The sequence below is a fragment of the Vulpes vulpes genome, chromosome 3 (genome assembly GCF_048418805.1).
Source record: "Vulpes vulpes isolate BD-2025 chromosome 3, VulVul3, whole genome shotgun sequence".
Taxonomy (NCBI): Eukaryota; Metazoa; Chordata; class Mammalia; order Carnivora; family Canidae; genus Vulpes; species Vulpes vulpes.
The window spans coordinates 102738971-102762852 of NC_132782.1; the positions used below are offsets into that span (position 1 = coordinate 102738971).

General features: G+C 54.1%; 1 protein-coding gene across 4 annotated transcripts in view; it reads left to right on the forward strand.

Moving 5' to 3' along the window:
* ABCC6 (ATP binding cassette subfamily C member 6) overlaps positions 1-23322 on the forward strand; it is a 49568-nt gene extending 26246 nt beyond the window's left edge. For 3 of the 4 annotated variants that reach the window (XM_026003172.2, XM_072753781.1, XM_026003175.2), the window contains 18 exons: positions 35-122; positions 519-594; positions 2313-2439; positions 2645-2821; positions 4905-5072; positions 5523-5697; positions 7028-7103; positions 8498-8618; positions 10419-10626; positions 11537-11847; positions 13811-14010; positions 15952-16078; positions 17073-17174; positions 17821-17967; positions 19711-19869; positions 19949-20115; positions 22169-22363; positions 22686-23322. In XM_026003172.2, the coding sequence (XP_025858957.1) occupies positions 35-122; positions 519-594; positions 2313-2439; positions 2645-2821; positions 4905-5072; positions 5523-5697; positions 7028-7103; positions 8498-8618; positions 10419-10626; positions 11537-11847; positions 13811-14010; positions 15952-16078; positions 17073-17174; positions 17821-17967; positions 19711-19869; positions 19949-20115; positions 22169-22363; positions 22686-22794 (2733 nt within the window). In that variant the 3' untranslated portion in view covers positions 22795-23322. The remainder of the gene's footprint in view (positions 1-34; positions 123-518; positions 595-2312; positions 2440-2644; positions 2822-4904; positions 5073-5522; positions 5698-7027; positions 7104-8497; positions 8619-10418; positions 10627-11536; positions 11848-13810; positions 14011-15951; positions 16079-17072; positions 17175-17820; positions 17968-19710; positions 19870-19948; positions 20116-22168; positions 22364-22685) is intronic. The other variant, XM_026003174.2, reaches the window with a different exon arrangement.
* Positions 23323-23882: the final 560 nt, after the last annotated feature.

The following is a 23882-nucleotide window of genomic DNA, read 5'->3' on the forward strand; positions in this document are numbered from 1 at the left end:
GGGCACCAGTGACCCAGAGCTTTGGTTCCCCCAGGCCCGAGTGTCCTTTGACCGTCTGGCCGCCTTCCTCTGCCTGGAAGAACTGGACCTCGGGGCTGTGGACTTAAGTCCTTCCAGATGCCGTGAGTGCAGAGTTGGCGAGGGGGCGGGACTATGGAAGGGGTGATGGGACCCGCTGCACTCCTGGAGCCCAGTGACCAAATGCCAGGGTCCCCAGCTGGGGGGCTGCTGGTGACAGGATGGCACCTGCGGATTGGGCTGGCCGCCGTGTAACATGGGGACAGATGCGGAGGCTACTTTCCCCACTCATCCACGGGCACCTCCTGCGTGCCACCCTGGGCGTACAGCTGCAAACCCTCTAACCGACAGGGTCCTTGCCCTCGTGCGCCAAGTCAGGGAGATAAACCTGGTAAGGTGTTCCTTGAGATAGAAAATAAAATCGGAAAGGTGAGGGGCACAGTTGCATGATGAGACTCAGCAGGCAGGGCTTGTCTGGGTGACCCGCTTCTGCCCCGCAGCTGCTGGGGAGACCTGCATCCGCGTGCACGACGGCACCTTCGCCTGGTCCCGGGAAGGCACGCCCTGCCTGCGCAGGTACAGAAGGGCTTCCCCGGTGACTCCCTTGCCACGGGCAGGAGGAAGATGCAGAGGCTCCAGCAGCTTCCCACATGACAGACAGCACAGGTCTCCAGCCTGGCACCAGAGGCGGGTCCGTCTGCACTGGGGCTGTCAGGGACATCGGTAGAGGCGGCCTCGGCAGAGTTCTGGGGAAGCGAGGCTCCCGGAGATGGAGGAACAGGGAATCCGAACCCCCCCAGGCCAGGCAGGAGACACCCCCCTGCTCCCCAGGCTGGCCAACGTGACACGAAGAGAGGCCTGGCCTCATCAGCCGCGTCTGCTTCTCTCCTTCCTGTGTTCCAGGTCACTGTCACCTCCAGCCCCCAATGTTGGCTGGGTCTTTGTGACAGAAAACCTCTAGCCAACCCCAACACTCCCGTAAGAAGGGAGAGAGATACGCCGGGCAGTATTTATGTCCATTATCATTCAGCCACTCTGCAGTCTTTATTAAATGCTTGCTATGTGCCAGTCCCTGCTGGATGCCTGGGGCGCAGAGTGAAGAAAAGAAACAAGAGACTTGCTCTCTTGGGGCTGACATCCGGATGGGGGCCCATCAGTGAGAAATCAGGGGGAGGGGGTGATGCTGGGGGAGAGGCATGTGTAGTAAGGTCACAGTAAAGGGAAGGAAGGAGCCTTGCAAGTGTCTGGGAGAGGGGCTTTCTAGGCGGTGGAAGCAAGTACAAAGGTCCTGAGGCAGGAGTGTGTCTCACCAAGGTTCCTCAAACTCAGCAGCACTGACACTTAGAGCTGGAGACTTCTCTGTTGTAGGTGCTTTGCTGTGCATCGTAGGATGTTCAGCAGGACCACCAGTAGCTACCACCACCAGTAGCTCTAGCTTCTAGCAGCAACCCCCAGCGGGTGTGACAAATGACCCTTGGGAGCCAGAGGGCACAATCCCTCCTACTTGAGGACCACTGGCCTCCTGTCTTTGAGGAACTGGAGGTCCGTGTGGCCGAGGCAGAGCAGCCAAGGGACAGAGCAGTAGGAGGCTGGGGGTCCTTCATGAATTGTTGGGACTTTAACTTTGATCCAAAGTGAAATGAGAAGTACTGGAGAGTTTGAGCAAGAGTGTGTCACGATCCCAGGTGGGTTTAACAGGTCCCTCCAGCCACGGCGTGGAGGGTGGGCTACAGCACATGGGCAGGGGCAGAGTGCAAGCGGTGGGCAGCCTATGGCAATACCCTAGACAAGAGGCAAGGCTGGTGTACCCTCCTGCCACACTAAACTGTGTGTGTGTACATACGTGTATGCAGGCGTTCATATGTGCATATGTGCACCTACAGGTATGTGTATGTTAGAACAGGTGCAGTGTTTGTATAAATGTGCATGTGCATCCATTATTCGTGTGCATTCATGTCTGCGTGTGTGCTCGCGTTTGCACATGTATGTGGTGTGCATGTGCGTGTGCCCTTGTGGGAGGCTGTGTGCATGTGTGTATGTGGTGTAATGAACATGTGCATTATACGTGTGTGCTGTGGGAGTGCGCATGGGTGGAGATGCACACGCACACGTGTGGGGCAGGAGGGCTGCTACAGTAGCCAGACGAGGATTGCGAGGGGCCACACTGCTCCACGCTTACTCAGGGGGACCTCGGGCTGCGTCACCATCGGGAAAGGCCGGCTCTGTCCGGGGTGCAGCCCTGCACAGACTCAGGCTGGACCCAACCCAGGGACATGTCCCTCCTGTGTTGCCAGGATAAACCTCACTGTGCCCCAGGGCCGGCTGCTGGCTGTCGTAGGTGCCGTGGGGGCAGGGAAGTCCTCCCTGCTCTCTGCCCTCCTTGGGGAGCTGTCAAAGGTGGAGGGATCTGTGAGCATCAAGGTGAGGCTGCCTCCTGCCTGTGTGCTAGAATGTTCCCCATCCTAAAAGCCCTCTGGCTCCTTCCCATTCCCCCACTCCTGCCCCCTCCTCCAGAGCTTCACCTGCCTCCTTCCTCCCGCTCCTCCCTGCTCCTCCTACCTCTCCAAAACCGCTCCTACCTCCATCCCTATCAGCCTTTTACTGGCCAAAGTGAGTTGCATTTTAGGGTTCCGTGGCTTACGTGCCCCAGGAGGCCTGGGTCCAGAACACGTCCGTGGTAGAGAACGTGTGCTTCAGGCAGAAGCTGGACCCGCTGTGGCTGGAGACAGTTCTGGAGGCCTGTGCCCTGTGGCCAGACGTGAGGGGCTTCCCTGCAGGGGTCCACACCAAAATTGGGGAGCAGGTGAGGGTCTCGGGGCCTTCTTGCCACAGGCAGTCATTGGAGCTGGGGGCCGTTGGCCTCCCTGGCCTGTGGGCCACGTGGTGGGAGGGACAAGACAGGGGAGCAGAGAAATGGGGCAGACACAGGGCCTGGCTCAGGGCCAAACCCAGAGGAAGAGCACAATAAATAGTGCTTAATGGGCAAATGGTTGCAAAGAGAGACAAAAGCAGGGGCGTGGCAGGGACTGGGGCTGAGGGGCCCTCGGCTGCTGGGAGTCAGGAGACCTAGGCTCCCATCCTGCCCTGCCTTTCTGGGTGACTCTGGTCAAAGAGCTTCCCCTCTCTGGGCTTCACCCAAGGGTCTGGGGCAGAGATGTCCCATAGACTGGACAGACGCACCTGGAGCTGCGGACTGGGCAGGGCTCAGCAAACTGTGACCCAGGGTCAGATCCAATCCACCGAGAGTTTTGTAAATGGGGTCTTCGGGGACACAGCCATGCCCATTCATCTACCGGACAGTCCAAGGCTGCTTTTGCATGACGGGGTCAGAGGCGAGCAGTGGTCTTAGAGACCAGAGTTAAACTAGTTACCGTCCGGCTCCTTGCAGAACCTCCTTGCCCCCCAGGTGGCAGTTGAGAGTGCAAAGGTAGGAGCTACTAATAAGGAAATGAGTGGGCTTCCTGGTGAGAAGACAGGGCCCAGGAGAGGGTCTGGAGAAGCCCCTGTGTGGGCTGAGCCCCAATGGGTGGCTGAGGAGTGTCCAGCGAGGAGGATGGGCACCTGGAAGCCAGGGGAGGGTGTTTCAGGAGGAAGGAGTGCCTGCTGCCCTCCACCTGTGTCCCACTGTCATATCCTCAACGGAACCCATGTGCCCCCGAAACTCACCATCCTCACTGCCCGGAACTCCATCCCTCCAGAGCTCAGATCCCAAACCTTGGTGTCATCCTTGATTTTCCTCTTTTCCATACACGCATACATCTGATCCATCAGCAAATCCTGTTGGGTCCACCTTCCAGGAGTGTTCTGGTATCATCCCCCATCAGTTCCCCCTCCCATGTGGCTGCCCTGCTTCTCTCTGTCCTCACACTGGATAGGCCAATGCCAGTGCAGCAGCTAAAGGGATTCTGTTCAAATGTAGAACAGAGCACATCCTTCCTCTGCTTGGAATCTTCCAAGGTCTTCCCATCGCCCTCAGAGTCAAAGCCAAAGTCCTGATAGTCAGCAACAAGGCTTCTCAAGGTCTAGCCCCACTTACCTCCCTGACTCCATCTCCTCTCCGTGATCCCCCCTTCCCTGTTTTACTCCAGCCATGTGGAGCTCCATGATGTTCATTAAACACCCAGAGTACATTCCTACCTCAGGGCCTTTGCACCTGCTATTCTTTCTGCTTGTAAAGCTCTTTCCCACAGGTCCACATGCCTCATCCCTCACATCTGTTAGGTCTCAACTCAAATGTCCCCTTAGTGGAGAGGCCTTACCTGACCACCTTGCTCCACACAGCAGCCCTGTTCATGCTGGTTCAGCAAACACACTAATGCTGCTTTATTATTCTTCAGAGCATGTAACACCTTCCCATAGATGATGTATTTTTGCTTGCTTATTTATTGATTATGTGTCTCTCACCTCACCCTTGTTAGAGTTTAAGAGTGCCCTCCATGAGAGCAGGGACTGGCTCTTGTTCATTGCTGTATCCCCGGAGCCTAGAAAACAGAGTGTATCATAGCCATGGGGAAAATGTGAGTGGAATGAATTAATGAATGAATGAAAATAAGGACTGACAGGCTAGCACTGGGTTGTACAACAGAGAGATGACTGTGTCCCTGAGGAATGAGGTATCATACGGTAGAGGAATGAGAACACGAGCCAGACTCAAGGGAGTAGTGGCTGGGAGGAGAAGATGTAGGTGTGGAGCGTGCAGCCACCCCCTCCAGGAAGCCTGGCTGGAAAGGGGGAAGCAAGGCTGGGCGGAGGCTGAGGGGGATGCTGGCTTGACAGCAAGTGTTGGAAGCTGGGAGGTGGCCCTGGTGGGACATGCAGAGTGAATTGGCCCTCACTCTGATGAGCAGGTGTTACACCCAGGCCCCTGCCCCCTCCTGTGGCCACAGGGCATGAATCTGTCTGGGGGCCAGAAGCAGCGGCTGAGCCTGGCCCGGGCCGTGTACAGCAAGGCCGCTGTGTACCTGCTGGATGACCCCCTGGCGGCCCTGGATGCCCACGTTGGCCAGCGCGTCTTTAACCAGGTCATCGGGCCCGGCGGGCTGCTCCATGGAACGGTAAGTTTGGGAAAACGTGTCAAAGGCCACAGGGCAGAGGCAGGGGAGGACCTGACCCCAGTCTGTCTCACCACCGCTCTCCTCGAGGCTCTCCTTCCTCTGTAATAGTCAGCTTTTGCTCTGCTGATGCTGCGTGACAAGCAACCCCCAATCACAGTGGCTTACAACAGCAGTTTGTTCTTGCTTTTGGGTCTGGGATGAGGCTCCTCTGCCTCAGGTCACTGGCCAGGTCCAGGTTCAGGTGGAGCTTGTGTGTCTTCTTGTTCCAAGATACAGTTTGAAGGAGAGACTCTATTTTTCTACTGGGATGTGGAGAAAGAGGGTGGGAGTACAAGAAAGGGGGCTCCTTCCACCCTGAGCCCCAGGACACTGCCTGACACTTCCCCCCCAACCCCTGGCTCTGGAGGACTGGTCATACACGTGAGTGTGACTCACCCCTTCCCTGCCCAGACACGGATTCTCGTGACCCATGCGCTCCATGTCCTGCCCCAAGCTGATTGGATCGTGGTGCTGGAAGATGGAGCCATTGCAGAGATGGGTCCCTACCAGGAGCTTCTGCACAGGAAGGGGGCCCTGGTGGGTCTTCTGGATGCAGCCAGACAGCCAGGAGACAGAGGAGATGGAGGTACTAGCTAGGCTTGGCCGGTTCTCTGGGCCTGGCTCCTGCCACCCTTGGGGAGAAGGCTCCAAAGATCCCACTGGCATGGCTGGAATGCTCTGGCCACAGCCTTCATGGTGGCCCAAGCCTGGAAGCAGACAGCTCTCTGAAGAGGCCACCTATCCCCTCAGTTAGAGCCAGTGTCACCTTCTCTGAACCAGGGACTGTGCTAAGTGCAGTGATTATTTCATTAGATCTTCGCAACATGCCCATGAGGCACATGCAGTCATTGCTGCCATGTTACTGATGAGCAAACTGGACAAAGACAATTCGATTTTCCAAGGTCACAGGATTAGAACTCGGGTATGTTCATATCTGAAGTCTATGTTCCTAACTGCTACAGAGGCTGAGCGAGATGGTCACTTGGTGGCTAGAGGCCAGAAGGCCCACGACGCCCTCGGTGGGGCTTCTAATAACCAGAAAACACAGCGCGTGCTGGAAAGATGACCATGCATTGGAAGTGAAGCCACCGATGTGAGCTCCCCCACAGTGGGTGGCACCTCCCATGCATTAGCTCATTTAATCATCCCAATGCCCCTGTGAGGTCGGGGCCATCTTTACCTCCATTTTACAGATGGGAAAACCAAGGTCCAGAAGTGAAGGAACTAGCCCAAGCTTACATGGCCTCTAAATGGTGGTACTGGGATTTGAACCCAAGCAGCCTGACTCCAGAGTATGTGCTTTTTCATGAGTAGGCAGGATGCTGTCCTTCACCCCCACGTTCCCCATGACACCATGACAAAGCAAGGATGCACAGCCAGGTGCCCCCATCCCCAGGGTCTGCCTTGCCAGGAAACATCTGTTGAGCATTGGCCCACCCTGGTAAAAATCCCAAGTGTTGACTCACCATGTCACCATCCTGGAGCTTGGAGATGGAACCCACCTGGTCTGGGCGACAGTCAGAGGGAGGTTCCCCCCTGGGGGAGGTGACTCTGAGGTTGGGTGGGAGTCACCTAGAAAAGAACATTCCAGGAACAAGGAATTGCTTGGGCAGGGCTGCTGGGGGGAACCTGGGGCAGTTTGCTGTGTACAGTGTTTGCTACTGTTTTTCTAGCCCCAAGTTCATAGCAGGTGTGTCATTATATCTGCTGAGTGAATGAATGAATGAATGAATGATTGAAGGAATAATGTTCCCAGAAGATCCCAGGGAGGATTGAGAGAAGTTGCAGGAGCCAGATGGAAGGAAACAGATGCTCAGACAAGTTAAGGCCATACGGTCAACTTTGGGTGGCAAAGCCAGCATCTGGACCCCAAGTGCTGACCCCCATCACGTGACAGGACTCTGTTGACCTTGCAGAAACAGAACTCATGACCAATGCAGAGGACCCCAGAGGCCCTGCTGGAAGCGAGCAGCCCATAGGTGGACCCGAGAGGTGAGTCCACTGTGATGCTGAGCACCGGGGGAGCATGGGCAGAGGCTGAGTCAGGGTGGCTGTGTCACCAACTGCCTCTCAGGTGGGTAAGGGGAGCCAAGATGATTCTGGACCCCCCTCAGAGTACCTGCCATGGGGCTCAGCTGTGGGATAATTCACCAAAAACTATTGGATAATCAATTGGCTCTACAATGATTAGGTCCTCAAGTGGCCAGTTCATAGAATGACCAGTGTGCCCTCAAGTATGATGAATGCCTTACAGTTTGTCAGGTTGTCTCATGGCTGGGGAGGGGCAGGGCTGATTGCAAAGCAAGATCCTCACCATTGTTAATGACATGCCTTGTCCTGTCGCTCATCATGCTTTGACAGGCTTGCCACACAAACGGCTTGAGTCTACACTCATGGGATCACTTGGCACAGGCCAGAACACATAGGTGGGGGGATCACCAGAAGGCCTGCTGTCCCCTTTTCTCTGGCCCCCTCTGGATAGGCCGTAGCCGGACTCATTGTGGGCTGTCTGCAGCCGAGGAGCCCAGCCAACATGGTGCTCTCTCTTTTTTATGGAAAGTGATTTTGTAAAACAGAACAACAGACCACTGGGCACCAGGAAGCGTGAGCTTAAGTGACTATAGTTGGGGGACTGTAGGGGGATCTTGAGGGTCCTTGGTCCCTGGGAGCAAGTAGAGGCTGGGCACAATGCCTCCCCATGCCAGCTAGCCTCCCAGAGCGCTCCTGGTCACATACTGGGCAATCCCACTTGTCTTCACAGTGCATGGTAATCCTAAGTAAGATGAGAGAGAAAGACAGACATATGTACATAGGTGAATATATAGATAGACAAGAGATCAATAAATGGTGGATAGATAGATGATTGATTGTAGAGACTAACCGCATTTTACAGCTGAAGAAACTGAGGCAGACAGCTAAGTCAGCCTCCTGTGGCTTCACGGTCAGCAGGTGGCAATTGGCATTTAAGATTGAGGCAGCCCACCCATCCATAGATGAAAGGAACACACAAGAAGTCCTCAACATTGAATTGTGCGACAGTGACACTCTGGCCACCTGGAATGACAAATCGAAGTGTAAACAGCAGAGGCAGAATGATTGTAGCAAAGCTTAAGCCAAAACAAAAACTCTGAAAAACCAAGTTCTGAAGTTGGACACATGAAGCTCATTCAGTGACACGGCATCAGGAGAACAGGCTTGCTCGCCTCTGGGTAGGGGACGGCACTCAGGAGGGAGCACGGAGCACTGCTAGTTGAACGAATGAGTGAATGAATGAGTGAGTGGAGAGCGTACCTCAGGGTTCGTTGGCGACCAGTGGCCGGGAGGGCTGGACGCACACAGCCCGTGGACAGGGACCCTGATGTGTCCTCATTTCCTCTCAATGGCAGGTCCATGAAGTTAGTCCCTGAGAAGGACGGGACCACTTCAGAGGCCCAGACAGGGGCTCCCCTAGCTGGTCCCGAGTGGGCAGGACAGCCAGCAGGAGAGGACAGCACGCAGAATGGCAGGGTAACACCGGCTGCTCCCTCCCCTTTGCATCCAAGGCTACAGCTCCCCACCCCACCCCCCACTGGCCCCCCAGGGCTCGAGGCCTCCCATCAGGTACGGCTCTGTGCAGGGAGCGGAGAGACTCACTTTTATTGAACACCTGCTGCGTGCCAAGCAAGACTCGAGGTGCTTCATATTTCTTAATGCTCACAACCACCCTAAAATTAGATGGCGATAGCTCCATTTTAGGGATGAAGAAACTGAGGTCTGGAAATGTTTGTCTGTGTTCTCATAGCTAGCACGGGACCACCCGGGGACTCAAATCCAAGGGAGCCAGAATCTGCAGCTTGTACTATTTCTTTTCTTCTATGCTGCTTTGTCCACCCATCCACCCACCTACCTACTCACTCATTCCTGTTGCTCTACCTTTCCTCCCATTCACCACTCACCCCCTCCCTCCTTCTTACCCATCCATCTACCTACCCATCTACCTGCTCATCTATTCATCTCACTCAACCCCCCACCCATTCACTCATCCAGCCATCCACTTACTATCATCTACCCATCCACCCACTTATCCATGCAGTACCCATCTTCCATCTATCTAGCCATCTACCTACTCTCCATCCATCCATCCATCCATCCACCCACCCAACTATCTATCCATGCACCCACTTATCCATCCACCTACCCATCTATCCACCTTGTACCCACTTATCCATCCATCCACCCTCCTATCCATATACTCATCTTCCATCTATCTACCCATTCATCCACTTGCCCATCCTTCCATCAACTCACCTATGCACCCACTCAACTACAGACTTACTCATTTATTCTCCCATTCACCCATCTACCATTTATTCACCCACTCGCCCAATCACCCATTATCCCACCTGACCATCCACTCACTTATCCACCCAGAAAACATTCACAGAACCCACACTGCCAGGCAATGTCTATGCTGTGGTGGAGATTGCACACTAGTGAAGGGAGACAAGCAGCAAACAATGAGGCTACCAAGCAATGTGATACTAGATAGTGATAAATGCTATAAAAAATAAAGAAGGGCAACGAGATGGGGACCAGCCAGCGGAGGGTCAGGAGCCTACTTGGGTTGAGATGCTCTGAGGAGTGACACTTAGCTGAGCCCTAAAGCAAGAGACCAGCCTCAGATAGAGCAGGGGGAGAGCATTCCAGGCAGAGGGAACAACAGGTGCAAGGGTTCTGAGGTGAGAAAGAGCTTAGGGTGCCAGAGGAAAAAAGAGGATCCCAGAAGACCAGCAGACAGTGAGTAGGAGGTAAGGTCAGAGACATAGACTAGAGGTTTGGTATTTCTTCTGAGAGCAAGAGAAAGCCATGAGCAGGTCAGCAACAGCAAGATGGGGTCAGGATGATGTTTCCAGAAGTTTGCTCTGGCTGTGGCCACATGAAGAACTTCAGATTCATGGGAGCTGGACCTGAAGCAAGCATCTTAACCTCTTCATGCCTCAGTTTCCTTATCTGTCAGGTGGGAATTCTGATGGGGGCAGAGACACGTGCTGGTCCCGCAGGATGTGTTCAGTAAATTACTCCCAAGCCAGAAAGTGCCACAGCCTGTCACCTTCTCGGCTGACAGGCCCTCTGAGGGTTCTGCAGAGGAAGGGGGCCTGGAGGCCGGTGGGGCTGAAGGAGAGACGTACTCCAGGTGGGAGGCCCCGAGGAGGGACCCGTAAGGTCTGCATCGTGTTCCATGTGCCCCGCTGATGTGTTTTGAGAGCCTCGCCTGGTCTTTCCCCGCCTCACCTCCCTCTGCCCCCACCACCCCCACCTGCGCTACAGGTAAAGGCCACCATGTACCTGAGCTACTTCCAGGCTGTGGGTGTTCCCCTCTGTGTCTACGCTCTCTTCCTCTTCCTCTGCCAGCAAGTGGCCTCCTTTTGTCACGGTTACTGGCTGAGCCTGTGGGCGGACGATCCCACCATGGACGGGCGGCAGACGCAGGCGGCTTTGCGGGGCTCAATCTTCGGGATCCTGGGCTGCCTTCAAGGTACCCCTCGCCCTCCATCCTCCCAGCCTCCCTCCGAGGTGCTCAGGGCTCCCTGGCCTGCCCGTCCCTGGCTTACCCTGCCCTTCATGACTGTCTGTGCCAACCTCCTGGGCCCAAATGCATCCTTCAGATAAAGCTTGGGGGTGGGGGTGGGGACATGGCCCATCCCTCCCCTCCTGGGCCCCCCAGAGTCTCTGCCAGACTCATCAGCAAATGCAGAATCCTGGCCCCCAGATGTTGGGGACAGCTGAGGACTGGGGTGAGGACAGGCCAACTGCAGTGTTTGGATTGGCCAGGGGTCCAATCTGCTCGGCCCCAGAGACAGGGAGCAAGCTGGCCGCATCCCAAGTCCGTAGATCAGATGGGGAGGAAGCGGGCATGTGAGTTCCCTAGGACTGACACAAATGGCCACACACCTGGGAGCTCAGAACAACAGAAACTTAACTCTCATAGCCCTGAAGCCAGAAGCCCCCAAACCAAGCTCTCAGCAGGACTGGTTCTTCTCAGAGGCTCTGGGGGAGCAACGCTCCCATGCCTCTCTCCTAGCTTCTGCTGGGGGCCAGCAATTCTTGGCTTGTTGTGTCTTTGCCTGTCTTCACACCACCTCCTCTGGTCTCTGGATGTCTTCTTGTAAGGACACTAGTCATTGAATTTAGAAGCCACCCTATATCCAAGGTGGTATCATCTCAAGCTCTTTCACTGAAAACCTCTCCAAAGATCCCATTTCCAAATAAGTTCACATACTGAGGTTCCTGGTGGACATATATTTGGAGGGTGGGAGGCATAATATTCAACCTGTACAGGAGGGTTCCATTGAGGGATTAGCAGGAGGGTCAAATCATAAGTTGTCTACCATGGGGGGTTGGGAGGTGGTCTCAGCTCTCATGCTCTGATACTTCTCTCTCCCCAGCCGTTGGGCTGTTTGCCTCCATGGCCATGGTGCTCCTAGGGGGGATCCGGGCATCCAGTCTGCTTTTCCAGAGACTTCTGTGGGATGTGATGCGGTCTCCCATCGGCTTCTTTGAGCGGACCCCCATCGGGAACCTACTGAATCGCTTCTCCAAAGAGACAGACATAGTTGATGTGGACATCCCAGACAAACTCCGGTCCTTGCTGATTTATGTCTTTGGACTCCTGGAGGTCAGCCTGGTGGTGACAGTGGCCACCCCTCTGGCTATGGTGGCCATCCTGCCGCTGCTGGTCTTCTATGCTGGGTTTCAGGTAGGGAGAGATTGAGGAGGTTCCGGGGCTCAGCTCAGGTCACCTCATCCAGTCCCCTGTCTCTGGGCAGCATTCTGTGTAGGAGGTTCTGCACAATGGGCATCCAGGGGCCATCCCTAGAAGAATCCCAGAGGCAGAGACACCACAATTTATTTCCAACACCCTATACTCGTCTGTCTCCCAATGGTCCACGTCAAAGTTCTTAATAGCTAAGATTTTGTCCTGTGGCTGCTGCTGAAATCAGCTTCATCTTTTCCAGTTATCTGGACACCATGAAGGCACTGCAAGGTCTCAGAGACTGCTGCATTAAGTTTGACTCTTCCAGTTGCCAGAGAAATTGTTTCATTAGCTTTATTTTTATTTTTTTCAATATTTTATTTATTTATTCATGAGAGACACAGAGAGGCAGAGACCACAGGCAGAGGGAGAAGCAGGCTCCCTGCGGGGGGGCCCAGTGTGGGACTCAATCCTGGGACTGGGATCACGCCCTGAGCCAAAGGCTGACCCTCATCCACTGAGCCACCCAGGCATCCCGTTTCATTAGCTTTAAACAAAAGGATAGAATTTAATGACTGACACCCCTAAAGTGCAGGGTGGGCCAGTTGTCACCAGGATGCTGTATAGTCTCTCCATGGCTTTGCTCAGTGGGGCTCAAAGTGTGGTCTCAGAACAGCAGCATCAGTACCAGCCGGGAGCTAGTTAGAAAGGCATGTTCTCGGGCCCCATCCAAGACTTACAGACTCAGCTATTGTGGAAATGGAGCCCAGAAATCTGGGTTTTAACAAACCCCTCAGGTAACCCTGGTGCACGCTGGCTTTAGTCTGCTTGGCCTGATTTTGTACACACTCTCTTTCCAGGGGCAGGTCAGATGGCCCCTGGCAACCCTGTGCTCCCAGCATCCCCCTCAGCAACACCAGCACAAAGTAACCTGTTCTCCAGCTCAGCATTCATACGTCAGACCCAGGAAAGATTAGAGTTGCCTACTTCGGGGCATGTGCTTATCCCTGGGCTAATCAGAGCGACCAAAGGGATGGCTACCCCAACCGGCTAGGCTGTGTCATGCCACCACCTCCACCATCTGGTCCCATGGTTGAACTCCCCCCCCCCAAGCCCCACCCCAGGAAATCAGAAATAGAGTAGAAAGAACCATGGTAGCCAGACAAAAACCACAACCACCACTATCTTCTCTGTGTCTTCTTGACTTGGGGAGGGACAGCTTTTGGGTTGGGCAAAGGTGGGTTTGAATCCAGGCCCTGCCACTTACTTGCCGTAGAGACCTGAACCAGCCGCTTTATCCCTCTGGGCCTCAGGTGTTCTCATCTGTAAACCGTGAAGCCCACTAACGCCCAGCTCATGTTAATAAATACTGTTTGTAAAGAGCCTAGCACACAGCCTGGGTGTTCAGCAAATGCACACCCTCTCTGGCTGCGCACACACTGCAACCCCAAACCAAATAACACCTCATATTATTTGTGGATTGTTATGTTCCCAGAGCCTGCCATGGAAGCTTGACTTATGTGAATGAATTCTGCTTGGCCAACTGGCTTCCTTGTCCTTTATGGTCTTGTTCCCATACTGACTGGCCCTGAGTGAAGCAGTTGGCCTAAGACCTGGGAATGAGACAGCCTAGTTGCATGAGAGGAGTGATTTCTCAATCCTGGCTGTACATTAGAATCACCCAGAAGTTTTTTTTTTTTTAAATACCAAGGCCAAGGGAACCCCACCAGAGATTCTGATTTAATAGTTCTGGAATGGGGCACTGGACGGTTTTTGAGCTTCCTAGGTGATCTTAAAAAGAACCACGTAACTCTGATTCTGTAAGGAGATGGGAACCCAGAGAGGGAAAGCGACTAGCCCAAGGTCATACAGCAAGCTGAAACTCTGTACTTGAGGCTCCCCTGTGCTCCCCAAACTACCTGTCTCAATCTGTGACTTCTCCCCTCCTCACCTGTTCTCGCTTCAGAGCCTGTATGTGGCCAGCATATGCCAGCTCCGACGCCTGGAGTCAGCCAGGCACTCATTCGTGTGCTCCCACGTGGCCGAGACGTTCCAGGGCAGCGCAGTGGTCAGAGCCTTCCAGGCCCAGTGCCGTTTTGTGGCTCAGAATGACACACACGTGGATGAAAGCCAGAGAGTCAATTTCCCACGGCTGGTGGCTGACAGGTACGAAGAGCCTTGGGGCGGAGAAGGCCCTGTACTACAAACACATCTGTGTCCCCAGAGAGTGAGACCCAGTGTCCTACTGTGCAGCCAGAGAGATCACGTGGCCTGCCCAAGGTCACATAGTCAGGGATAAAACCGAGGCTACATACCATGTGGGTGCATTTGGGAGCGTGGCCTGAGGAGTCCACAGCCGCAGAGGGGCAGCAGGTACAGAGAGCAGCCGAAGGGAAGAAGCCTCTGTTGCCTTGGTGATAGAGCAGCTACATAAGCACCCCCAGCCTCCTTTCAGTAACAAAGTGTCTGAGCACAGACAGACATGGGCTCAAATCCCAGCTCTGCAACTTCCTAGCTGGGCCATCCCAGGCAGGTTACGTACCTCTCTGAGCCTCCTTTGTCAAAGGGGGACGGCATTCACGGGGTGGCTCTCGGGATCCAATACATGCACTCAGCTGGTGCTTGTAACATGCTTACCGCATGCCCGGCCCGGTTCTGAGCACTCTACATGGATGTATTCACTGAGTCCTATGAATAACCCACGAGGCAGAGGCTGTTCTGGAGAGGGTGGACCTCAGGCACAGAGATTTAGGGACTTGCCCAGGGCCACACAGCAAACACGTGGTGGAGTCAGGCTTCACATCCAGGCACCCTGGTGCCACAGTGTGGAGAGGGCAAGCACACAGTAAGAACTCAATAAATGTGAATTCCTTTCTCCTTTATGCCCTGGGTCCCTGGCCAGCTGTGGCTCTCAGGCCCTGGGGCTGTGGGCTGTGTCTCAATCCCATATGCCTTCTGGATGACCTATTCCACCTCTTCCTGGGGTAAACCGAGGGAGGAAAGACCTCACAGACATCTAGAATGCACCTACTATGTGGAGGGCCCAGGGATTTCCGTGCCACATGTGGCATATCTCATTTAATCCTCTCAAGTGTAAGGAGCCAGGCGTCATCTCATTCCACAGATGGTTCCACTGGGATTTGAGGAAACAAAGGGGCTGTCTCAAGGTCAGCCATCTAGGAAGTGGTTTCTTTATTCATGTGTTGGCCACTTTGCTGAAACCCATGACCTGCTGGGGAAGGTTTGTGTTTCCTGGTCGGAGCACCGTGGCTTCAAAGACCTATGTGTGTGGACTTAGGCAACGACCTACTTCTGAGCCTTAGTGTCCTCACCTGTCAAACAGGACAGCAATACTCCACTTTGTGGGATTCTTTGGGGAACTAGATAGTATATTGTAGGAAAGCCCAGAGCTCTCTGAAGTCAGGGATTTTAATACCAGGTCACTCTGTGTCCCCAGCATCTCCAGCGTGCACGGCACACAGTAGATGCTCAATACATGTGTGTTGAATGAATGAATGGTAGAGTAGGAATCCAGGAGAAGGGGGTGCGTATTTATTCATCCACTTAATGTATTATTCAGTGAGCACCTACTATGTGCTGGGTCCTATGCTAGGTCCTGAGGACAGAGTTGTGAACAAGACAAAGCCACTGCCCTCTTGGAGTTCACAGTCAAGGACTGATTAAATAGTTTTGTTATAAAGAGTGGTAACTGTTATGAAATCATCAGTGACCTGTTTGAGAGAAAGGGAGGAGCAGTCCAGAGGGCTTTCGCAAGAGGCGGCATTTGAGCTGACTTGCACATAAAGATGAGATGGAAGCTGGGTTCAGGCAAGGGGAACACAAGGGATATGGCCAGGCATATCCCAGCGACAGAAAAGTGGCACCAGGGCAAAACTTTACTTGAGCACCTACTGTGTGCCAGGCTCTGAACTGGGCACAGGTGAGACAGGAAAGCATCAACTTCCCCCACCCACTGAGCTTGAGTGGGGCCTGGGGTGTGGAGGGGACAATTGCTGAGGCCCCTGGGGGACTCACGGTGGCACGATGGCCGGTCCTTGTGCAGGGAGGGCCCCTGCTGACCCTGCTCTCACCTGCCTCCCCTCGCAGGTGGCTGGCTGCCAACCTGGAGCTGCTGGGGAACATGCTGGTGCTGGCAGCCGCCATGTGTGCCGTGCTGAGCAAGGCCCACCTTAGCGCCGGCCTCGTGGGCTTCTCGGTCTCTGCTGCCCTGCAGGTACTCCCAACACCCGGGACTGACACACCCCTGCCAGTGGGGCCTTCAAGGACCCAGGGCCAGACAACTGACCAGTGAGGAAAACATAGCTCTATAGAAGCTTAGCTGAGGTGACCTTCCTGGACTTTGGGCTAGAGTCTTCCCTCCCAGAGCCTCAGTGTGCTCATCTGAGAAATGGGTCAGTAATCTCTTCACACATTGTAAAGACTAGTTGAGACAGGGCATATAAAGTACATTTCCAGTGCATTGTTAAGTTTTATTGACTATTAATTAATTATATTCAATTAATATTAAATTAATCAATTACAACTACTAATAGTTAATGAACTCTTAACTATTAATTATAATTAACTATTAATATTATAATTTTTATTAACTATTAAGATTATAACTTAATATATTAATATATAGTTGATAATAACTAATTAATATTATATAACTATATTATACTATTATATTTATATTAATATTTATGTATGCCATATTTTATAATATTAATATATTATTTATAATATTAATAACTAAAAAATACTATCAGATCCTGTGAAGGAAAAACATATATATAGAAAAAAAAATATATAGCATTCTTTATGAATGAAGCATTGTTCTAACAGCTTGACAAATATTAACTCATTTAACCCTGCCCACAACCCATCAGAGATACTGTTATTATCCTCATTTTACAATGAGGCAAAATGATGAGAAATCAAGGCATAGAAACCTCTCAGGATGGAAGTCAGTGAGCCTGGGTCCTGCGGTGTGTCTGTGGGAGGGCCACGTGCCCTCTCTGGTCCTGTCTCCCCACCTGCATCAAGACGGTTCAGACAAGCTTCTGCTCCGCATAGTCCAGTTCTACGGAAGGGAGAGAGGAAGGGTCCTGGCAGCGGCAGCCACATCCCATCCCCCTGTCTGCCAGGTCCTGCCTCCCGCCCCCCGCCTCGGGGCTGCCAGGGGGGCCTGCAGGAAGCCAGCCCAAGGTGTCTTCTCCCACCAGGTGACCCAGACACTGCAGTGGGCTGTTCGCAGCTGGACAGACCTGGCGAGCAGCATCGTGTCGGTGGAGCGGATGAAGGACTATGTCCAGACGCCCAAGGAGGTGATGGGTGGGGACGCGCAGGGATGCAGCTGTGGACGCGGGCGCTAGAGCCCCTGTCCCTGTGGGCTGGTGTCACAGCCAGCGCGGCGGTAATGGTTAAGAAGCCAGGACAGATCCTGGTTCCTTTGCTTCTTCACTTGGGCAAAGCAGGTCATTCTTCTGCGTGACCGGGGACCATGGGTAACCGCAGCACAACAGTGACATTACGGACACATCACAGCGAGGTGACAGTGACGGAAGGGCGACAAGGCAAGGCTGACTGCGCTGGTGTCCCGGGGGGCACCCTGGAGACACTCCACACATGTGCACTGCTCTTACTGAGCTCCTGTCCCCTCCGGGGGGTGGAGGGCCCGTGCCAGGTCACAGGAACAGCCAGTGGCAGCTCATGACACCCCCTGTGCAACCTCGCCCTCTTCACGGAGACAAGAGGGGCCTGTCTCCCCCTTCTAGAGGAAGACGGGATATTCTGTGAGCCTCGATAGTGGCTAATAAGAGGAATACGGAGTAGTCAATACTTCTAGAATCCTGGATGTTGTTTGTAGCTCTGCTGTGTTCCATGCCCCCTCCAGCCCCGCCACAGCCATAAACAAGCCCATTTTCCAGAAGGGAGAGAGGCTCCTCTGACCCATGTCCCCTCCTGCCCCAGGCGCCCTGGAGGCTGCCCGCCTGCGCAGCCCGGTCTCCCTGGCCTCACGGGGGGCAGGTGGAGTTCCGGGACTTCGGGCTGAGACACCACCCTGAGCTCCCGCTGGCCGTCCGGGGCGTGTCCTTCAAGATCCACGCTGGAGAGAAGGTGGGCGGCCCTCCCGCACCCCCTCCCCACGGAGCCCTGGCCCGGGGTGGAGCCCAGGCCCTGAGCACCCGCTGCCTCCTGCACCCCCTCATCCGCACACCCACCCCACCCTGCCTGAACCTGCAGTCTTCCCCACACCTGCCGTCATCTTGGTGAAACGCACCCCCCCGCCCCCGGTGCTCCCAGATGAGGAGGCAGCTCCCCGACCCCCTTCTTTCTTTTCACCTCTGACCGTAGCTGAACACCTGCTCATGCCGGGGCTGAGCGCTCAGGGCTCCACGTACCTTCTCCGGTTTGTGTGGCCTCAGTTCCCGGCTTTGCCACGGCTGACCTTGGGCAAGTCGCTTCATGCCTTGATCTCAGTTTTACCATCTGTAAGATGGGAACCATAATGTCAGCCCCACAGAGCAGTTGAGAAGTTCACCCGACTTATACCCATACACTGCCTGGAACGGTGCCTGGCACGTGGCAAGCGCTGCAAGATGTTTGCCAGTGCTTCTATTATTATCCTTTGCAGCTTTACCCTGACAACAATCCTATGAAGAAGCACCAGTTTTACCCCATTTTACAGAGGCTTAGTCCATTTGACTCCCCACCCATGTGCACATCCTCCCTGCCTCCTCCTGGACTGCCCCAGGCCCCCCGCCGAGCCCCCAGTCTCCCCGTTCACCACCTCCAATCTGTTTTCCTATGATCTTGATTTGGGCGTGTCGTTCCCCTGCTTGAGACCTTCCACCTGCTGCCAGCTTCCCTCAGAGTAAAGGCCAGACTCCTGAGCTTGGCATTCAAGGCCGCGCCCAACTCTCCATGCATTGCCCTGCCCGGGCTTCTTAGCCAACCCTTGTGCAACAGCTGCCTCGCTGAGCCAGGTGCGCACGTGGTGCTGCCCTTGGGGACTTTACGCCCTGGCACTTGGTGTGGTTTACCTGGACTCTTCGCCCTTCCTAAACTCCTCCTCACCCTGCAAGATTCCACTCAAGAATCCCCTCCACCCCGAAGCCTTCCCTGATTACCCCATTACTGCCTCTGCCAGGCAGCTTCAGGTCCAGAGTCTGATTATAGAGGGGATTTATTCATCTCGCCATATTCCGATTAGGGTTGCTCAGTTGCACTATTTCCAAGACCAGCCAGGGAGCCCTGTGGAGCCAGGACCCCTTAATATCTATATTCCTGGAGGCTAGGAAATGCCTGTCACACAATGGGTGGCACATTTCATTGATTTCTTGAACAAATTGTGTTGAACCTCTGCGGAGTGTCGGACATTGAGAATGCAACAGTAAACACTGAGGAGGGTTGGGGGGGGCGGATACAGCAATGGGCAGATGGATGGAAGGATGAGATATGGATGGGCTGGGAAGGGAGATGGATGGATGGAGAGGAAGAAAGGACAGGAAATGACTGGAAGGATGGATAGGAGGATGGACGGAAGGATGGGACATGAATCGGTTGAGACGGGGAGAGAAGGAAGGAGTAATGGAAGGGCAGGGTATAGCTTCAAGGCTGGGGGAATGGGGAGCAAGATGGGAAAGGTGAGAGGAAGACAGTGATGTGCAGAAAGAAGGGATGAATATATGGGAAGGTAGACAGATGACAGGACAGTGGGTGCTCAAAGGATAATGGGTAGATGGATGGATCTTGGATGCAGGCATCTCCTTGCCCAGATGCCCAGGGCCCCTCCAGCCTGTGGCCTGCTTTCCTCTGGCCAGGCCTGCTCAGAACGAGCCTTGCCTCCCCCCCCCACAGGTGGGCATCGTTGGCAGGACAGGGGCCGGGAAGTCCTCCCTGGCCGGGGGCCTCCTGCGGCTTCTGGAGGCAGCCGAGGGGGGGATTTGGATCGACGGGGTCCCCATCGCACACGTGGGGCTGCACACGCTGCGCTCCAGAATCACCATCATCCCCCAGGTGAGGTCTGGGGAATAGGGTGGGCCGAGGCGGGAGGCCCAGTTGGGCCCGGCTCTGACCTGCTGCCCCTTCCGACCAGGACCCCACGCTGTTCCCCGGCTCTCTGCGGATGAACCTCGACATGCTGGACGAGCACACGGATGAAGCCATCTGGGAAGCCTTGGAGATGGTGCAGCTCAGACCCTTGGTGGCCAGCCTGCCCGGGCAGCTGCAGTATGAGTGCACCGACCAAGGTTCCGACCTGAGGTAGGCTTGCCCCACCACGACCAGGACCTGGGAGAAGCCAGGGCTCCCCAGCGCCATCCCCAGGATAGTAGACCCTGGAATGCCCCCCACCATAGGACTACCAGCCCCATTCGGTGAACACTGCCAGTACGAATCCCATCCCTTATCTGCAATTCAAACCCCAACACAGTCTCTGAATACCCAGTTTCTTTTTCCTAAGTTCAGTCCCTAAATTTATTTGGGTGACAAGACCCAACCTTTACTGACAGAAGGCTACTTCCAGTCTTCCTTTATCCCACTCAGCACTTATTTTGCTCCAAAGGCATTGTGTTTGATATTGGGTGCTAACCCCATGCTCACTGGGTATCGAGTAACATATGGCATGACTTTTTTTTTTTTTAAGAGAGAGAGAGAGAGAGGGTGAGTAGAGGCAGGAGGGGCAGAGGGAGAGGGAGAGAGAGAATCTTAAGCAGACTCCATACCCAGCATGAAGCGCGACTCAGGCTTGACCTCAGGGCCCTGAGATCATGACCTGAGCTGAAATCAAGAGTCAGGTGCTTAAACCACTGAGCCACCCAGGGGGCCCTGGCATATGCCTTTTAAAAGAAATTTTAACTGCGGTAAAATACACATATTAATTTAATTAATTTAAGATACACATATCAATTAATTTAATTAATTGATTTAATTTATACACATAATAAATTTATTAATTTTAATAAAATTTAGCAACCTTATCGTTTTTTAATGTAGTTTGTAGCGTTGAGTACATTCCCATCATTGTGCAACCCATCTCCAGAGCTTTGTCATCTTGCAAGACTGAAACCCAATCCCCATTAAAAAAATAATTCTCTTTTTTCCCCCTACCTGCCACCAGCCCCCTAACCGCCATCCTGCCTCCTGCTTCTTTGAATTCGGCTACACTGGGTACCTCATTTAAAGTGGAATATTACAGGATTTGCCTTCTGTGACTGGCTTATTTCACTTAGCATAGGTTCTCAAGGTTCCTCCATGGTGTAGCAGGTGTCAGAACTTTCTTCCTTTTTAAGACTGAATAATATTCCATTGTATAGATAGACCGCATTTTTCTTATCCATCCATTCATTCATTGAAGGGCACGTGGGTTGCTTCCACCTTTTGGCTATTGTGAAGAATGTTGCTAGGTGTTAAGTGTGTGCCTTTTTAAAAACCGAGATGTTCTGGATTCTGAAAACCATCTGCCCCCGAAGGCGTTAGGGTAAGGGGCTGTGGGTAGATTCCACACACTGGAGAAGTGGGTAGCTTGGTGGCTAAGAGTTTGGACGTGCTTTAAATCCAGCCTCTGCCAATTAGCAGCAATAGGACTCTGGGCCTAGGGTTAACCTTCTGGCCTCATCCTCCTTCTCTGTAAAATGCGAATTACAGTTAGTATCTCCTTCCCTTATGAGGATTGAGTTCTAATGTGTAAAGTTGTTGAAACAGTGCCTGGATAGAGGGAACAAGAATTATTCCCGTAGTCACCAGAGAGGCACTCTCACGAATCCCATTTTGCAGAATTGGCAAATTGAGACTTGCCCAGAGTCCCCCAGCACGGCCACAGTAGGTCCTGGTTCTCAAGAGATACTGCTGGGAGAACCAGCAGAGCACGAAAGGAAATAGCCCCAGACGGCCCTGGGTCTCCAGGGTCAGGGTCTCACAGACAGTGTGACCTTGAGCCTCAACTTCCCCACCTGAGCACTTTTTATGGGACTTACCTTGTCCTCACCCCCTCCTTAGTCACAGTGGGCCAGTGTGTGCACAAGCACTCAGGGTACGTCCGGCACAAAGTGAAGACTGCAGAACAGAAATAGAAATAGCCATTTCACTGCGGGTGAAACTGAGGCACGGGGCTTTGAATGTGTTTGTCAAGAGTCACCCTGCTCAAAAATGGCAGGCTGGGGGTCCCTACCAGCTCTGGGGACTGGGGACCGACGCGTATAGAAGTGCATGCATGCACACACACCCCCGCCCCCTGCCCAACGTCCGCAGCTGTCGGGGGAACCCATCTGTGGGCAGACACACAAATGTCCAGCCTGACCATCCCACTCGTTCCCAGCGTGGGCCAGAAGCAGCTCCTGTGTCTGGCGCGGGCCCTGCTCCGGAAAACCCAGATCCTTATCCTGGATGAGGCCACAGCTGCCGTGGACCCAGGGACAGAGCTCCAGATGCAGGCTGCCCTCGGGAGCTGGCTTGCTCAGTGCACGGTGCTGCTCATTGCCCACCGCCTGAGCTCTGTGCTGGACTGCGCCAGGTAAGCCCTTCTCCCAGCTGGCGCTCAGCCGCCCCCCTACCCCTTGGCCCCACAGTGGCAGAGGAAGGCAGCAGGGTTTAAAGCCGGAGAGGCGCTGGGATGGATTATCAAGGGCCCGTTGTATGGGTGGCACACCTGGTGCCCACAGGGGAAGGGGCGAGCCCAAGGACTCGTGGCCAGCGATGCTTCCACCGTGGCTGTCAGGGTCCGGAAACTGCAGGGAAGGCCAGACTCGACTGGAGCAGACATGCTGGGCTTTCAGTGGCAGAGTGCTCACGCCGATTGGGCTGCTAAGATCCACTCGTTTCCCTCTCCCCTGCAGGGTGCTGGTCATGGACAAGGGGCAGGTGGCAGAGAGTGGCAGCCCTGCCCAGCTGCTGGCCCAGAAGGGCCTGTTTTACAGGCTGGCACAGGAGTCAGGCCTAGTGTGAACCCTCAGCCCTCGGCTCGTTGTACCAACCCAGAGAGGCTGCCGTGCTCTGGGGGTGCAAGGGACCTGGGGTCATCGCTGGTGCCGCCGCATTGGGTCTAGACCCCACTACTCTCTGGGAGGAACTGGCAGAGAAAGTGGCTAATCGCCACAGACCCAGGAGGACACGGCAACGCCCAGGTTGGCCTGGTGCGGGCTTGTCCAGCCCTGTCCACCCTGGAGCTGAAGTCAACGGTGGATCTCCGTGCTGGCTGCCCACTGGCCTCGCCTGAGGAACTCAGACACCTGCCCCTGCCCGGGCTCCACCGCACACCGTTCAAGTCCACATCCCTGGAGCTGGGATGACAGAGCATGTACCTCTTACAAATTACCCCCTATATTCTGAGATGGTTACAGACTGACAAGTAATTATAAGAAATAATCTAGAAAGTTCCTGTGTAGTTTTACTAGTTCCCCCAATAACAACATCTTGAAAAACAGTAGGACCGTATCATAATCAGCACAGCGACATTGGTACAACTGGCCTGTACTTGTCTTGTCTGCTTTTTCCCTTGTTTACTTGTATTTGCACATGCATGTGCACGTGTGTGCACACACGTGCTTCCGTGCAAGCTCCTGCTCTCACCACCACCAGTCGGGATGCCTAACGCCTCCATCACCACCAGGACCCCTCCGGTTGCTATTTTGCAACCATGCCTACCTTCCTCCTGCCCTGCAAGCACCTGCTGTTGTGCTCTCCATTTTGGTAAGTCGTTTTAAAGCTCCCTGTAGGATTCCAGAAAACTCTAAAGTCCTGCTGCTCCTCTGCCCTTGCAGATGAGCCCCAGGGAGTGTCTTGTGTGAACCGACACACAAGCCACGGCCCACAGCAAGGACAGCCCCGAGCCCCAGCACGAGCACAGGCACGACACATGCGTGCAGGTCCAAAGACAAGATCTGCAGAGCCAGGACACCCGGGCCCCCACTGAGATGATCTGCTCAGGGCACACGTTTCTTATGTTGGTGAAAGGTCAAATTCCAGCTCCTGGGGTGGGGTGGGGTGGGTGGGGGGTGGTCGTCCCAGCAGCAGGTGCAACAGCCAGAGAGCAT